Raw genomic sequence first — 18,038 nt, 5'->3', positions numbered from 1 at the left:
ATTATTGAAGCTGAGAAAAAGTTACAAAATATGTATCAGTTAGAAATCAGAACAGAAATAAATAAACTAAATACTGAAACTGAAAATAAGCATAAAGATTTATTAGAATTAATTTCAAATAAACTTGCAGAATATAAATCTGATTTGGAAAAGGCAGCTTCACAAAGAGGTGATGATCATGACACAGCATTAGATAACTTAAAAAGAATTAATTCTAAAATAGATGACTTTAAAAACAAATTCGAAATTGGATTAGTATTGTTGACAACCGTCATAATTTAAAGTATGCAGACTTAAGTAATATTACAAAAAAATTACAAGATGATATTAATGAATTTAATGCTAAAGTTGAAGAACATAAAAATGAACTGGACTTTGTAGTTGAAAAATCAGTTAAACAAGGAGAGTTAATTACTGCTAATACTGAAGCAATTAACATAATTAATAATCAGCTAGAAAATTTGAGAAAACAACTTGTAAACATGATTAATAATGTCGATGCACATCACAATATAAAGTACGAAGAGTTAAGAAAACTTAAAGGTTTATTACAAAAAGATATTAATGAATTTAAAGATACATTTAATGATAAATTTAATGATAAAATTAAAAAAATAATAAATGATTTGGACTCTGTAGTTGAAATATCAGCTAAACAAGGAGAATCAATCACTGCTAATACTCAAGTAATTACTGCTAATACTAAAGCAATAACCGCTAATGTCGGAGAAATTACCACTAATACCCAAGAAATTACAAAAGTAAAAAATGTTTTCTTAAAACAAGAAACACAATTAGCTAGAACAAAGAATACTGTTGACAATCTATCTGCTTCTGAAGTTGCCACAACAAAACGACTTGATGATTTAGCTGAAATAATTCTTCAACTTAAAAAAAAAGACAGGGAAATAGAAGAAAGGCTAGAGGAAGTGGGACATGAAGTGTTTCTCTTTGAATACTATAATAACACTCTTTATGATTACGTAAAAATGAAAAAGTATTTTAACCGTGATGGTGCCTGGATATATTCAACATATGAAAATATGACCGGTCTGAACTATTTAAATGCATTTAAATTAAAACCTGGAATTATTGTAGATTATAAAGATTTTATAAACACAAACCAAGAATATAAATTATTTGCACAAGATGTGGTTTTGAGTGGTGTGTTTAAGTTAAAAAATCCGGATGTATATAATAGATATTAGATTTTATTAACGGGGGCCAGGCCCCTAGGTGAACCAAATAAACCGAATAAAAGCCCAATATCACATTTTATATTTAGGTGGTGGAATGCTGAATATCATACAATTCTTGGTAATATGATGTATTGATAATGTAAATATAACAGCTGAGGACTTTGACACTGATCAGTTAATATCTATGTATAAGAAAAAAATTAAAATTTATCTAAAACAAGGGACAGTGATTGATATTCATCCTCATGACGATTCGGCATCTACAGAAGTAACATTTTCGCTTTTGGCGGATAGTTACATCAAATTCTATATATCGGATGAACCAAAAGGACAGTGATTGATATATATACCTGGGGTTAAGTATAATAACATACAATATCAAGACAAAACAAACACATTTTGTGGTTATTATTGTTTATTTTTCATTAAAATGTTACAAAATGGTATAAACATTTATGATTTATTGTATAAAACACTGAGAGTAAACAATGTAAAACATAATAAATAATTCAATCATGCATATGCCTATGGTATACTCAAACGGTTGAGTAATTTCAGTTGTTTGTACTTAAATCTTGTAATATTTGTTTAATAGTTGTTAAAAAATGCAAAAGCCGTGTTCTGTACATTTATTTTAACCCCGACGCCAGGTAGAATTTATTACGTGCACACCCGACGCCGGGTGAACCATTAGTCTTTCCTAAGAGACCTCATCTGTAGGCTCACCATACAGCTGGTTTTTCCTAATCATCAAACCTGCCCGGTTTTGCAGCCAGAATCACCTTCAACCCCATTGTTCTTGCCTCCGAAACCTTCGAAACTAGAGACAAGAACGAAGTAAGGCAATTCAGTGCTATACAACATTGACGGAAGAATTCTTTATGTGCACAACCAGTCAATGTCATAACAGCAGGCTGTAACCGTTAACAGACAAGGCGATCCAGTACACAAACCATACTGCAAGCTACCTTTAAACAGACAAGGAAACGTCAGATTGACTTCCGGAACTAAGCATAACAGAACTCGTCTCAATGATATAAAAGTTGAAACCGGTTTATAATAGTGTATATTCTTTATTATAATAGTGTTATGGTTTTGAAATTATCATAATTTTATTTTTATGTGTTATAATTTATTCAATTACTTTTTGTTTCTAAATAATAACAACTCCTAAAGTAATTTTATTTTTCCAATATTAATTAAAATAATTGTATGAATTTCAATTATCAAAGGGAGATATTACTTGTTTTTTAATAAAAAGAGGGATAGATTTGTAAATAACCAACCTTATTATTTGTTATATTTAGCATTTGGTTTTCCCGGTCTGTGTTATTTTTAGTTGTTATATTTAGCATTTGGTTTCCGGTCTGTGTTATTTTTAGTTTGAAATTTTCTTGTTTCATGGATAATTATTAATGTATTTATTGGTATTGTGTACATTTTGTGTCATTTCTAATGTCTTTAACAGTTGTTTTTATCTATGTAGAAGGATTACAAAACAAGGAAGTAAAAGAGTTATTTAAACAGAAAATAAATGTGGTCTAAATTCAACCACATTATATTTTACTTCCTGTATGTTATATTAGGCCAAACTTATTCTACATTTTGTATCTCGGTGTAGTGTTTAAAGTTTTTAAGTGGAAACTATTTTTAAATAAAGACATATGTTTTCTTCATTTTAAATCATCTTTAATTAAATCATCTTTAGTTAAATCAGAGGTTTTTATTGGGTTTAAAACCTGTGGATTTTAAATTGTCCGGCATTGGTCGGTTCGGACCAAGGGTTAAAAGGTCAAATGGGGTTAGATTGACTTCGCACAAACAATTACTTTACTACTCTTGTCAATACAATATAAACCAGTATCAACATTTGATTACTGATAAAACTTATCAAAAATGTTATTTCGTTCAAGATTCCTCATATCTAAGATTGTCTGTAACATGTTTCAACAAATGTTGACTTCAGTTCAGTTTTCCATAGAAAGTGTCGGCTGCGCAGAAAGATGCGCATAAAATACTATAGGAATTCCCTTTAAGAGCTAGTTGTTCCATGGAGTCCCACATCTGTCCATGTATCGCATAAAGAGGTAAGTCTTGTGACCAGCTGCAAAAGGGTTGAACACTAAATACGGTCGTAAAGCGTCTTTCAATAAAACGATTGATACTATTAACAAATAATAGTAAAAAATGGCTATACCCGAGAAGTTTTCGAAGTTTGTAAATCACATCTCTTTACGATTCAGGCTGTGAAATACCTTGCAGCTGTAGAGTCTTTAGATTGCTTTTGAATTTAAACATTTATCCAGAACGGATAACGTTTATTATAAAGTTATTGACTTATGTTTCGGTCAATATGTGTTTTTACGGACCTGTAAAAATGATATTGACCAAGGACGCAGGACGCAGTCCGAGGTCAATATCACTTTTATAGGTCCGTAAAAAACACATATTGACCGAAACATAAGTCTATAATTGTTATATTATATGCCCTTCTGAAATGCATTCATTTGACTGGCCCGTATTTCATACATATCAGAAAAACTGATATCACAAGAGTCATTATCACTTTTGCAGGTCATTATCGCTTTTTGCGGACCCGCGCGTGCACTCATTTCGACCAATCAAATGAGCGCATTTGAGAAGGGTATATAATATACGGTAATAAACGATTTGTTTACGAAGTTTATGATAACGGTAGCCCTGCCGAAGAAGAAGCTTACTGTTAAATCCCAAAATAGTAACAAGATTGGAAAAATTAATCATTTTTAAAACAGCAAGGAACAATTAATGTATAAAAGTCGGAAAAAATTTGGGGTTTAGGTGGTTACTCCTAAGTGTAAAACTTGTCCAAAAATTGATAAAACATTTTATTCCCTTCAGTGCCTTTAATTATATCAGTTTGTAGGTATAATCTAAAAGATTTGGAACTTATTTTAAAAATGTATAGGTTTATATAAATTCTTAATAATCAAAGGGATTCAAATTGCAGCGAACAAACTTCATAGAACATTATACAGTACTTTAATAACGAAATTCAATTTCATTCCAAGTTTTCGCCCATTGGTGTGTACTACTGTGTATTTAACATCATATTTTGGATTTAAAAATCGGTTTTACATTTGTAAGAATATCGTTTGACATTCGTGACTCTTTTTATGACATGATGTCATTTTTACTTTTAGAACAACTAGGTTTCACTTTTTGGAATGTGTTTACATAATCATGTAACACAATTGTTTTACATTTGTAACCATTTTCACATAATGACCACTTATCTATATTAATATATTTGGGGTCCTACAAATATATCAAATTTGTTAGCCGTTGACAGAGTCTACGTAGAAATACAGAATAGCAATGTTTATTTTCGGGTAATTCTAGAAATTCGATTTTTTTGGGTTGATTTACATTATCATGAACATATCAGGTCTTTTTCAGACAGAAAAATGTTTTAACTCATTGTCAAGTTTTGGTGAAATCGATTAAAACGACACTGTATCACTAAATTATGCCAGGGATTTACCTTATTTACACCAGTTAAACAAACTACAAAAGAACACACACGAAAATGTAGCAATTTATTTCCAGGTGCATATTTTTGTATATTTATTGTCAATTGAATCAAAGACTTGACCTGGAACTCTGACTAAGGAGAGGAGCAGTCTGTAGGTGGCGGAACGTATTTCTGTACTGGTTCGGGAGGTATGAAAGTTGGGAATGGCCACTGTACCTGAAAGGGTAAATAGTATAGTCTTAGAGCATATATGCCATTAGTCTACTTGTATCACGGCGAAATATCCACTGACTAACAGAAATTCAGAAATTCGAAATAATCTATACAGAAAAGAAAACTGGACTATATTCACATAAAAATTAAACTTCCTCATCCATACAAAGCACATACGGCAAAGTCCTTTTCAGTAATTTAAACAATCCGAGTCGTTACAGGGACGTAGGAGGTGTTTTTATGATAAAAAAGAGCACAATTTCGGTTTCATGTCACTCAATTTTGAGGCATAAATGAGAGTCATTTCAAGGCTAATGAGAAATTGTTGTGTCCCGTATTACTTACAAATACCTGACCTTAAACGTATGCATATTTTATATCATGAGATAAGAGGTGAAAAGCTGTGGTGAATAAAATTAGTCATAACCGTTTACTTTTTTCACAAATTTGAGCTGTGTCTAGACGGATGGATTTTGATTGTATTTCGATACCTCAGGTAAAATGTTAGACACGATCTCTCTAGGAAGGAAAATCCATTCAATAATTCTTTTATTTTACACAACAATTTCTCATTCGTTAGAGTACTTAGAATATAAATGCCTTTGAAATACAAGTAGCTCTATTAAGAAAACGTACCCGGACAACAATATGAAGCTTGCTATTTCGGTTGAAGTATTGCTTACCGACTCGTTTAAATAAAGCTATAAACTACTTCGATTCTTAAATGTCAAATATGTAACAGAACAAACAGTTTCTAAATTCCAAAACATAGTTCGACGTAAAGTCATCTTTTACAACTCAAAAGTCATCTGTTATCATTTTAAATTTGCGATGTAATTAATTCGTACTTGGTTTTATTGGAATTTATGTATTATTCTAGAACACTTTATACATTAGTAGACAGTTTTGAATGATAAACGTTCATTTGATTGACTTCTTACACGACTTGACTCTTAAATATTGCCTTCGTTCACTTTATATAAAAATTAGAAAAAAGCAGCAATATGTTACCGGTAGTTTCGGTCCGAAGCAGTACTGTTCGAAAGTACCATTAAAAGCATGAGACATAAAGTAATCTAAATTGTTTGTCCAATCGTATGTCCCGAATGCATGATGTTTCTGAAAAAGACATCATTTGAAATAGAAAGCATTTGAAATAGACTCATTTGAAATAGATAGCATTTGAAATAGACATCATTTGAAATAGATAGCATTTGAAATAGGCATAATTTGAAAGCAAAAAATACATGCCCTTGCATAATTATACTTTAATTTATCAGGATTATCATTGCTTTCTTTCATTTTCCAGGAAGTCACATTCAAGCAAAAATTGAAAAGACACATCAAATTGAAATTATTTATACCAATATAGTGTTTGATAGATTCTACTCGGACATCATTTGTTGTAAACTTGAACAATATGGTTGAAATAAACTGTTTTATGAAGACTGTCCTCCTCGAATAGATTAAAAATGCTAAAATTATAGAATATAAGGGGACACAAAGGTCTAAGGAATACGAAACTATCAAACATGACTGAAACGTAAAGAATATTTAATATTAATGTAATAAAACATTTTTGCTTTCTTCAGGTCTGACCATTTTTATTCAGTTGTATTCAAATAGAAATTAACTTACATTCGTTGTGTCAAACGGGAAGTTGTCCAATTTAGGACGTGAAATACATGTTCCTAACTCCATCTTGGGATAATAGAACACAAATGAATAACACATTTCGTCCCGAGTCGTGAGTCCACCCTAAATTAATACAAAATTTCGCATAAATTGTATAGGGAATGTGATTTCGTTTCATGGAAAAGTTCGTATTTTTTACCGACAAATATATAATTTTCTCTTTGATGACTATTTCGACTTAGGTTTGATATTAAAAATTATCACCAGTTTTGTGAATTTACATAGATGTCGTTGTAATAAAACAAGTATAGCATTATCCAGTCGTACTCTATAAATAGAATATTTATGTATATAGACTTACAAACGTTGTTGAGTTTTTGTCTGTCGAATCGTATGTACAATCTACCTGGAAACTATCACCCTACAAAACAATGAAAGACGAAAAAAATTACAGCAAAGGATTACGAAAACAATAATATCCAGTAAATTTCAGGTTGGTGATATCCAGTTAAAATGTATGTTGTTAACTATAAGTAACAGTGAATATCAAAATACAAAACAAATGTTTATCATTCCTAGATGTCATAAGGAATTTAAAGTGTTTCGTCAATTTACGACATTTAAACTCAAAGAATAGACATCGCAAAAATCTTCACTGAAATAAAAAATGGAAAGTAGCAATAATATAAACTAGAATAGTCTGTCAAAATGTTTCTTTACTAATAGTACCTGTTAATTTGTAGCCGTGGCAATCTAGTATCAATTAACCAGATATACAGGAATATATTCATAGAATGTGCGTTTCTTACAGTAGGCAATGATAAAATGTAGACTAGCTGGCCAATATGTACCATATATTTAATACTGAGTGAGAGTGGTACGAAATGCAATGTAGACAACAACGCTTTTAAATCGTGATTTAATTACATCAGCCACTGTCGCACAACACCTTTGCTTCCAGCACGAAAGATATAGGTAGTCAACCCAATAATTATTATGTGTCACTTGCAACAGACGCTTATTTAGTGCAGGTTAGAGGAAATTACGTAGGCAAACTGGCGAAAGATCTGTATGGTTTACAGTGAATGATAATTACAACCAAATTTCTTTGGCAGACGAGGATGCTCTACAAAATGAGTGTTATTAGTAATAGACAAGGTCATTAAACATGGACATTGCATCATCAAAACGTATCAAGGATGGCTGTAAGGATGGCGGCTGTAGATACACGTTACCCTTTCAGAAGCTGGAAGCTGCATTCTTATACTATGACGTGGTATTTAAACACATTATAATAGAACTTGTACCGGATAGATTGAAACTTCTTTTGGTAGTGCTCGAGTTTGTTGGAAGTCGAAGTCATAATTGGGATCCGTGAACAAAGGTTTGATCTCTTTTCCATTTCTAAAGTGTCTTGTTTCTATTGCCGCGCCAAGTAAGTGTGCATGCTGCATTACACCAATAGCTTTAATCTCTGACATGTTGCTATGAGTGAATGCCTGAAATTGATAACAATAATTTCACAATGTTGCTCTTCTTTCAAAATCAAAGATAGCTGACTAGAAAGTCTAAGGGGGAACAACTCAACTGAAGGCAAAATAAATAATGGTCTAATGTAAAAGAAGAACTAAAAAGGTATTTTCTTTCATGAAACTGACCAGGCAGACAAAATGTTACCTCCGTTTGTTTAAACCTCTTTGCCATCGACATGATACATGCAGATATTTCTCATGTGCGGAGGCCCTGCTAGAAAGTTTAGTGTATCAAATCAAAAACGAATAAAGTTTATTCACGAATTTATACAACTTAAGGAATCGTTTTTGCATATATCTACTTTCTAGCCAAAGGTACTGTTCTACCCCTAGCGAGTATATCTTAGTTTGCGATACTGTTGACGTAGAATTTATATCCAAAAGTGAAATATTATAATACATGTAGTTAAAACTGATAATTGCAAATTTGTTACATCATACGTAGAACGTTGTAATATTCAATACATTTCTATCAATTGAAAAGTCTTTCAGATGATTTACCCACTTCGAAGCATTATTCTGACTTTTCAGGAATCGCAAGTGTAAATTCTGTAACACAAATAATCACTTTTAACAATTAAATTTTAAAGTAGTGTATCCGTAATGACACTGCAGTTTGCATCTGATTGTAGTTTCTCGTAAGCAAGCCGGCATTTTCTGACGTATCTGTAGCGCAATGCACTCGTTGATTTCCTTTAAAACCGATATATGCCGAAAAAGCATTATGAAAAATTTGTAATTGGGCGTGGATATTCATCACGGATCAAATACCGTAAACAAATTGTACGACGTCCTATTTATTGTTACAGACAATGAAACAAGGTAACTTAAGAAATTAGAAATTAATACCAAAATACAGATTAAACACTTTTTACATAGATTCTATATTTATGCGTGGAGGGAGGAGGGTGAGAGGGGGGGGGGGGGGGGGGGGGGGGGGGTGAGAGACCATTCAATTAGCACCATATCAAGACAATTCATTATAACAATTATCATCTGTACTGGATGCACCCATGAGTAGAAAATTGTTGATGGTAAACTGTTTTACGGTTTTTTTGACATTATAAAATCTTAAATAACTTATTTTATGTTAACGTTTGGTGTTGTTTTATGCTTACAGAAAAGTGCGTGTGATTCTCTTTCACTGAGATATTTTTAAGAGTTTTAGACTCTTGTATGTTTGGATTTCGAGTTTGATGATAGACAAAGGAATGTCGAGGCTTTTTCAAAGTGTTGAAGAAATAAGAGTCAAGAATTTCACTATGCCATATTTGTATAATTTGGTGTAAACTAACTTCACTATGCCTTATTTCTTAAAACAAGTATGAGCTATGACTTTCACCATGATATTTTGGTTAAATAAGCATTGGATATGAATTTTGCTATCCTAGCATTACATGTTTATTGGTTTATTGATTTCATAGTCAATTTTTCATCAAAGAAAGATAACATAGTGAATCAGATTTGTCTACTGTCATATTACGGGGTAAATGATGTTTCTTGTATGCGAATACAGTTTTTAGAGTTTATCATGAAAGAACCGGCTATAAATGATATATTTGCTATATAACATGTGTCAAACAAGTTCTTGAACATGTCTTTATTACATCATAGCAGTTACCTTATTCACACAATCCTCTGTACAATACGACTTGAATAAGTAGTTGTTTAGTCCTGGGGGTATAACTTGTGATTCGTCGGCCATCGAGCCCAGCAGTAACATACCGGCTTCGTGCTGACGTAGATTTGATGTAAGTGTTAAACGCATACCAGAATTATCTATCAAATGTGCTTTTTGGGTGGGATTGTCGTAGTGCGTCTCCAGTAAAAAGAAAGTTTCTTCATCCGGTCCACCGATCGGAAAACCAACGTGATCGGGCAAGTAATATGGCTGCAAAACATGTATTTAAGAAATTAAAATGCTTAAAATTATGAACACAATTCAGTGAAACGCAAGCTGAAAATAGCTGTTTTGAAAACACTTTTATCCGGCTATTATTTGCAACTTGACATGTGTGAAAAAGGCGAATTAAAGTCCTTAGAATATTTTTGAAAACATTAAGTTGTGTTTTAAAAGTACAAAAATGTTCGTGTCTTCAGTTTCATAATTTGACAAAAGCAAAGGCTTTGTCGTATTAAAGAACAAACAACGGTCTTAAGCGTGGCAAAGAAGAACTGAAAATAGGTCTTTCGCAGAACATATGTATATTGGCGTAAGGAAGTCACGTAATTCAAGACGCTCGCAAAGATCAGTATAAAAACGATACTGGTCAGGGCTTTTGATTCTATTTCATTCCGAAAACAGGTATTCTTCAGTCGCGATCAAAGTTAACACACATAAACCTGTTTTTTTTTTGTCAACTTAACATATGAAAGGGCATAGCCGCCAGCATTAGACCCATATAACTGGCAATATTGTTCCAGTTTGAAAAGCAATACCAAATGAATACTTCTTTTCATATTTAGTAGTTTATTCATTTTGACTTCAGTCGCAGAAACATATTCTACTGTAAAGGAATTATGATTTAAACTGTACCCCTCCTCCTACTGCATAAGCAACAGTTACAATCGGGCACTGTGGTAGAGTTCTGGCCTTGTAGCACGAGCTAGATTTTCCATCCCAATAATCAGGGTCTTTTATACTGCATCGGTATAGAATCATATGATGCACATGTAACTCGTTCCCGGGTGTTATGACTGGTTCATACTGTAACAATATACAAATAAAGTGTTTAATGTAAACTAAATAATTAAGAACTTCTATGTGAAGCGTAAAGTGTTTTGTAACATGACATCAGAAATAAATATTCATAAATTTTGCTGAACTATAGACCGGACAGTATCACATACTGTCAATCGGCAATTTATATAAAGAGCCATTTGATAATACTCTCCTCATCTGCATATACTATACCCCTGCAATACTTCGAGATAAATTGCATACAAAAGTAAATTTCAAGGAGAGATGACTTCACAACGAGGAAAAGTAAATGTTAAGGTAGTTCTGCACGTTTGATAAACCGCAAGTGATGGCGTAATGTCATTTATCCGGAAAAGGTAAAATAAAGCCTGGATTCGGCGTACGGAAATGAAAATCAGTTTATGAATTAAATGCAACCTGTGAATAAATTTGTCAAATTGTAACAGTCTCTATCTTTCTAAAGTTAAACTATGATATTAAAACATCTGACACGTTAAATAATTCAAAATAATGTTTTAAAATTAGTTTCAAATAGGCGGTTCACTTTAATCATGGCCAAATATCTAAGAATTAAGCACACAGACCTATACATTTTATTTCACTATATTACAGGTCATGTGTTCATTTTTGAGAAGTTGAATTAAAATCTACATCGTGGAAAATTTTCTATTCGGGAAAATGTTATGAAAGTTGGTATTTTCCCATAGACTCCCATTATAAAAAAATGCCCGAGGTCCAAATTTTTCAAATCAGTCTAGCAAAAAATCAAGCACACGACCCTATTATTTTTATTTGCTGAAATTTCTAGGTATATTCTGAAGTTTTGAAAAATCAGATTTTAATCGATTTCTACATTGTAGAAAAAATTTCAATCCAAACGTGCATAACTACCTTAACAATTAATTATCTCTGCATAACTTATACAAATATGGAGTATTTATGATGATTTTTATAATATCATACTGAAATTTGATTAAGCATCAGGGCGAGTTGATATGTTTGTGTTTTGATGTTCTCAATTGAAACAAATATATAACTTTCCGCCTTTAAAGGATAGGATGAGCCATGGTGTAAGTGTATCGCAGACAAAGCGTGTTTTAATTCAATGTTGTCTGAACTTTTGCAACTCCAAAGATGATTATTTTGTTAATTATCAAACATGAATCGTAATATTCGCAATCTGACTGTCTTCATGGTTTTATTTGAAATTTTAGTGTTTCCTGCATACGAGGCAGTTTTGCTTAATATAAATTGACTTTGCTTTGAAGGTATTCTTTGGACACACTTCCACACATTGAGACATCGTCCTTAACATTCAAAACGGTCAGCATTGGAAATCCATCTGAAGCAGTCAAATTGACAGGCCTCGATGCCATATAAATATTCGTCATAATTTTACAAAAAATACGATAAATTCGTCATAATTTTACACACACACACACACAAAAAAGAAAATACAAAACACACACACACAAAAAAAACACGATAACTTTTAATGTATGACTTTTGTATGATTAATTCATTTTAATCATTTTTTGTCGCTTTAATGTCATCTCTTTTAGAAAATGGTCGCCGTTTCCAACTTGTCTTTTGATATAACGGAGGCATATTTATACGATAATGCAGCTGTTTTTACCTCTTTACATTTAAAACTGTGGCTAGAATTAGGTACTTTAAGTAGAGCGACTTGTAATAGTTATCAATATTTCTTTTTTACACATTTGACCGTTGTTGATAATCGGAGATTTATATCAAAAACACGAAAGTACGAATAATAACTTTTCATTTAATATTGTTATATTCCTGAAGATCATATGTAGCCAATAATAAATTACTACTTTGTAACTAAAAGAAACATTTACCTTAATCATATGATGTTTTCCTATTGGTGGCAGCTTGAAACCTTTGCAATTGTATGTCGTCTTATCTGATGGTACTAGAAACTGTGAGAGCAAAAATGATTGACTCTAGATAATTACTAAACAAAAACGTCTCTTGTATAAAGTTAATATGTTGAAACGCTTATCTTTGGAACGGTACGAACAGTGGCATAATGGTGACATTGATTTCTAACCAAATGAAATATTTACAGAATCTGTTTGATCGAAAAACTTCATCATTGTAAACGTTACAACATTTGTATAATGTCTAATAATCCCATATTTGTGTAGTGCTAAACATATAATCATGTACAATAATGTGTTAGCAAAATAAGTAGAAGTATCATGACAATGAAAAACTTCAGTTACGTGTTTATAGACAAATAAGTATACTTACGTTACCATTGAGGAAATCGAAATACTTGACATCATCAGGAAGTTTAACATCGGTCTTGGTAGGATTTAGAAGTGACGCACTCTTTGTCCCTCGAGTGATACCATGATAAGTTATAGAGTTGTCGTCGCTAGGATCATTCTGACCGTAAGCATAGATCAGACGAACTGTCTCTTCCTGTTTTAAAGGAAACGAATACGTTATATTTAATGAGGATTTTGTAATCAAATACTTTTCACACATTTTCAATTAATTAATTCATTGAAAGTTACTTAAATGTATATTACTCAACCTGACAAAAAGTACTTATAGATCTGAAACATGAAACTACCCTGCGTTAGGTTTGAGGAGGGACGCACTTTTCGTCCTTCAAGTGGTTCAATTGCAGGGTATTACGTTGTCCTAGCTAGGATCATTCAGACAGTCAGCATTAGTTTAGCGAGCGGTTTCTGTTTCATAATGATTAGATAAAAAACAGTACGTAATAGATCTATTGTTGGCCGCGTCATATTCATGTAGAGCACGAATTTAGGAAATATATCACCACGATCTATTTTGAACGTGATAGGAAAGAAAAATGATCTTACATGTCTGCCTGTGTAAGGTAGCTGTTTTCCCATCCCTCGACACAGCTTAGATAAAAAACTCGCTAACGCTCGGGTTTTCATTCCACACTGTCCCTCGGGTAGGGAAACTGCCGTTCTCACAAGACGTCAATAACTGTCTACGTACACACTGTCATTAAAGTCTTGAACTTCTTATTTTTACAGAATGTTAAGCATATGTTCGTATCAGTGGCATTAAACCATGTCATTTTGAATTTAGACTGCACTTATCAGAAATGCATAATTATTGAAATTGAAATGGATATGTGTACTTACTGGTATGACTTTGTCCTCAGCATCGTCACACGTGTTAATCTTTCTGACAAACTTGAGGGTTGTACCGAACTCGTTTTCCTCGCCGAACAGTAGCTCCCAGTCCTGTGACTTGTCCATACCTGGCATCTTGTGTCCTACCGTGTGACGGTCCTTTAAAGATGCAAGATTATAGTACAATTTTAAGAGTAAGAAATAGACCTGTCGTAACTACATGGGATAGTCTTAAGTGTAAAATATACATTGTATCGTGTTCATGACAGTCACATGGTACTTCTGTGATATATTTAAACTGCCGAGTTAACAGTAAACAACAAGAAACCATGTAATATCTTTTTTTAGCTGTGTACATATCAAACTACTTTTATTTCAATAAAACTAGATTAACGCTGTCAGTACAAATTACCACGTACATGTATATATTAAATGAATGTTCTCTTGGCCAAGAAAAAACATCAGTGATCAAGGTTATTCTGCATGTTCGGATAACAATTATACAATTGTCTCCGAGAACTAGGAAAATCTATTCATATAAACAAAAGGGTAGTTAGATTGATATTTTTTTTCTTTCTTAGTTTATACATTTGAACGTGAAGAAGTTTTTATAATGAGTGTTTTGTGTAAATTTTCATGCGACATTTCCTCTTATGTTATATTTTGCAAAGTAGACCTTAATGTTGTAACTTCTATTTCATTATTTCAAGTGACAGTATTTTGTTTCGGATCTATTCATCAGATCAAGGGAAATGTGCAATGCCCTTAACACCTCCAAACATCTGCAAAGGCATGCCCTGAGCATGACATGACAGCTTTACTCTTTAATATACATTCTCCAGAAACTGTCGTTACTGTTTTTGCTTTATACTTTATATTCACGTGTCAAACAGATCTGATATATCTTAAAAGAGGAAAAAAAATGTTTGTGTCGGTTGAAGATCAAAAGCCAGTTCATAAAGTGAGCACCATTTATGATATTACCACCAATGACGCAGTCTCGAGTGTAAATATGAATTGTATCATTGAAAATTAAGTTTTTTCGTTTCACTACAGAACACTGCTTGATTATATATGTCGTTTTAATGGCAAAATGGTTAAAATGAAATAGCAAGGGATTTTGGGCCCATGAGGAACCCGAATTGTACAGCTATGACTTAAGGTATTGGACCCCTAATAGTAATGTTTAAGAAATGGCATATGCTTGGTATATTCTTAAAATTGACCATGTTTCGCACTGTGTTGCAAATTTTAAACAACTTTTACCGTGCCGTTTTTAGTAAATTTTGTATAATTTACTGTATTTCATCAAGCTCAAGCAGAGACAAATTTCAATATGATGGCCACTTTCTAAAACGCTTGTAGAGAATTCATTACAGCATTAATTTTGATAAAAGAAACTTCAGACTCTACCCCTCCTGATATAGAGGTAAATTCACTTTGAATGGCAAGAAATCGCTTATAAAATGAACATTTTCCACTTTTGTACAATACATCCATAGTATGTCTTGAAAGAAGTAATAAAAGGAAAATACGGAAAAAATTGCCCCCCAGTGGAGTACTCTTCAAAAAGGAGATACTCCATTACGGGTCCAATACCTTAATCACGAGTCTAGTAATTTATACCGCACATTCATTTTCTCGCATAAAAGTCTCAGATAATGACCTTATATTTGATAACCTAGCTGCTTGAAACAGGAAAATAAATTATTGATAAAACACCAAAGACAATATTTCTATGACTTTAGTTTTCTCTATATTTTATTCCATTAACGTTTCGGCCTGATGGCCTTTATCAAAATGACAAATTTCGAATAATTCTTTACATCATGGCGTCCAGTACAACAAGAATGGAAATACAAATCCGGAACTTACGTAACGTTGTTAAACGTCACCGTCAATTCCCGCTAAATATAATGTTTCTATAAATAACAGAAAAGGATGAAATTAGATTGATTCTTAGAATTCTTGGAACAAATGATAATATTACATGTATTTTCTTACAGAAAAATGAACAGTGCCATCGTCGGTAACCCAGCCTACGGCTACATCTCCAGGAAACATGTTCCCATTATCTGACAGGCCAAATCCAACCCATCCTGTAAGATACAGAAATAAACATGAGGGAGAAGATAATTCTCAAGGTTTACTTACTACTTTCAAATATTACAGTATACCTCAAATTTTAATACAAATAAAAGTATTACATAAATGCAGTGATGAAAGGTTAAGGTTTAAAGTGAATCGCAGTGTAATGCGGTCAAGGGAACTCGACGTAATGACAGATTAAAATTGAATTCCACTGTAGTTGGTGCTAGTGGGCATGGGGAGTCATTTACATGTCAAATAGACTCATTAAACCCGACTCAGTCTGCTTTTAGTGTAGAGTACATTGTTTCTCACTATGATTTATAAATTTAAATACACTCAAACACGAGGGGTCTCCGTGGCCGAGCTGTTGAGATCGCTGACTTTAAATTACTTGCACCTCACCGCTGTTGGTTTGAGCCTCGCTTGGGGCTTAAAATTTTTCATGCGTGGAAACTATTCAGGTGTCTAACGGAAGATCGGTGGTTCTATCCAGTTGTCCGTCCGTGCTGAAATAATGCCCGGAGAGGCACCTGAGCTTTTCATCTGCCACAGACAGCTGAAAACTCACCACATAATTAGTGAGATGTCAAAAAAAAAAAAAAGAAGACACAAAGCTCTTATAAATGTGTTCATAGTCCTTGAAATTTCATTGAAAAACGTGAATATAAGATGTGTGGAAGATCTTTATTTTATATCCTAAGCTACTGTTATCATTACTTAAATTTCATTTCAAACTTGGCAAGGCTGTCAACAGTTATAATGTCAATACACTAGCTGACGAAATATGTTCATTCGGCAACATTTAACATTTGTGGTCAAAGGACAAAGTTAGTCTGAAGTATACTTAACTTAATCAACATAGTTTGCATTACTTGTGCCTGAAAGTTTGTTGGTTAAAACTAAGTCATTTAAGGTTTTTAATTTGATATCAAAGAACAGTGAAGGCGCTGTCCAAATAGAAAGTATGCATAATACCATTGTTAGAAAAAACACTACTGTCAATACTGCATATGATCTTATACCATCATCTCCCGTGAGCCTTAATGTTATCAATAACGCTTCTATTACCTTCTGATTGAAAGAACTATTCAAACAGATATATGAGAAAACAATTATCTTATCGAAAGTAAGATTTAACAAAAGAAAAAAAGTAAAAAGAACAGTGTACTGTAAAGAGATTTAACACTCACTCTTTACTTTTTCTCTTCCTTTTCGAAGCAACAGTCATCAATGTTTTGTAGACATGTGTTTCAGACATATTCTCGAAAGTAATGTGCTAAGGAATAATATAAAGTAATCAAAAACAAAAAATGTTTATTTACCTTTAGTTCGTACATGCACTTCAAATGTCACGTGCGAGTCATTGAAGTTCCAGAACAACAAATAATTTCCGTTGGTATCAAGACTCAGATCATTGTCAAATTTCTCTGAAGTTTTAACCCCGGGGAAATCTGAACACCAACCCAGACCTACAAATGTAGTAAGTAGAAACACAATTATGACTTTCATATCTCATCTGAGGTTACTACAAAGGCGCAGATGATTTTATTTATATACACAGTCCTTTATGAAATAAATGAAGAAGAACTGAGGCGCTGGTTTAGGTGTTAGAAATGGTTTATAATTTTAGGACAGTATTTTGTTTTATTTTGAAAGTTTTGACTGGGAAGGAAATGTCATTTAAACTCAACTTTCACATAATATGAGTTTATTTGAAATTGTAGGGATATTACAAACTCGACAAGAATTCGTGACACACTACTGTAGTCCACAGGTAAAATTGATTGTGTTCTTCGCGATAAAGACGCAGACTTATATATTATATTATAAATTATAATATTATTTATATATGCCGAATGAAGAACAATTGTACCTCCATCCGTTAAATTGAAATTTACTTCAAGCACACGTTTTCATTGGCGTTAAAGTTAAGATAGTATTTTTTTATTGCCGTGCCATCCGTTTTGGCAGGACCAGCTATTTTGATATATGAGACACCTTTGTCAT

The 18,038-nt window shown here is 32.6% G+C and overlaps 1 protein-coding gene across 1 annotated transcript in view; it reads right to left on the bottom strand.

Moving 5' to 3' along the window:
* The window catches only part of LOC123551156 (uncharacterized), a 47,401-nt gene extending 29,828 nt beyond the window's left edge, over positions 1-17,573 (bottom strand). The window contains exons 1-12 of the mRNA XM_053524145.1: positions 17,354-17,573; positions 15,945-16,039; positions 13,950-14,099; positions 13,072-13,245; positions 12,657-12,737; positions 10,630-10,800; positions 9,715-9,984; positions 7,869-8,060; positions 6,923-6,982; positions 6,565-6,684; positions 5,938-6,045; positions 4,847-4,929 (exon numbers count right to left, since the gene is read on the bottom strand). Of these exons, the coding sequence (XP_053380120.1) occupies positions 4,847-4,929; positions 5,938-6,045; positions 6,565-6,684; positions 6,923-6,982; positions 7,869-8,060; positions 9,715-9,984; positions 10,630-10,800; positions 12,657-12,737; positions 13,072-13,245; positions 13,950-14,099; positions 15,945-16,039; positions 17,354-17,540 (1,691 nt within the window). The 5' untranslated portion in view covers positions 17,541-17,573. The remainder of the gene's footprint in view (positions 1-4,846; positions 4,930-5,937; positions 6,046-6,564; positions 6,685-6,922; positions 6,983-7,868; positions 8,061-9,714; positions 9,985-10,629; positions 10,801-12,656; positions 12,738-13,071; positions 13,246-13,949; positions 14,100-15,944; positions 16,040-17,353) is intronic.
* Positions 17,574-18,038: the final 465 nt, after the last annotated feature.

The sequence above is a fragment of the Mercenaria mercenaria genome, chromosome 15 (genome assembly GCF_021730395.1).
Source record: "Mercenaria mercenaria strain notata chromosome 15, MADL_Memer_1, whole genome shotgun sequence".
Lineage (NCBI taxonomy): Eukaryota > Metazoa > Mollusca > Bivalvia > Venerida > Veneridae > Mercenaria > Mercenaria mercenaria.
Note: the sequence above shows the minus strand (reverse complement) of the source record. Positions and strands in the feature narration are given on the sequence as shown.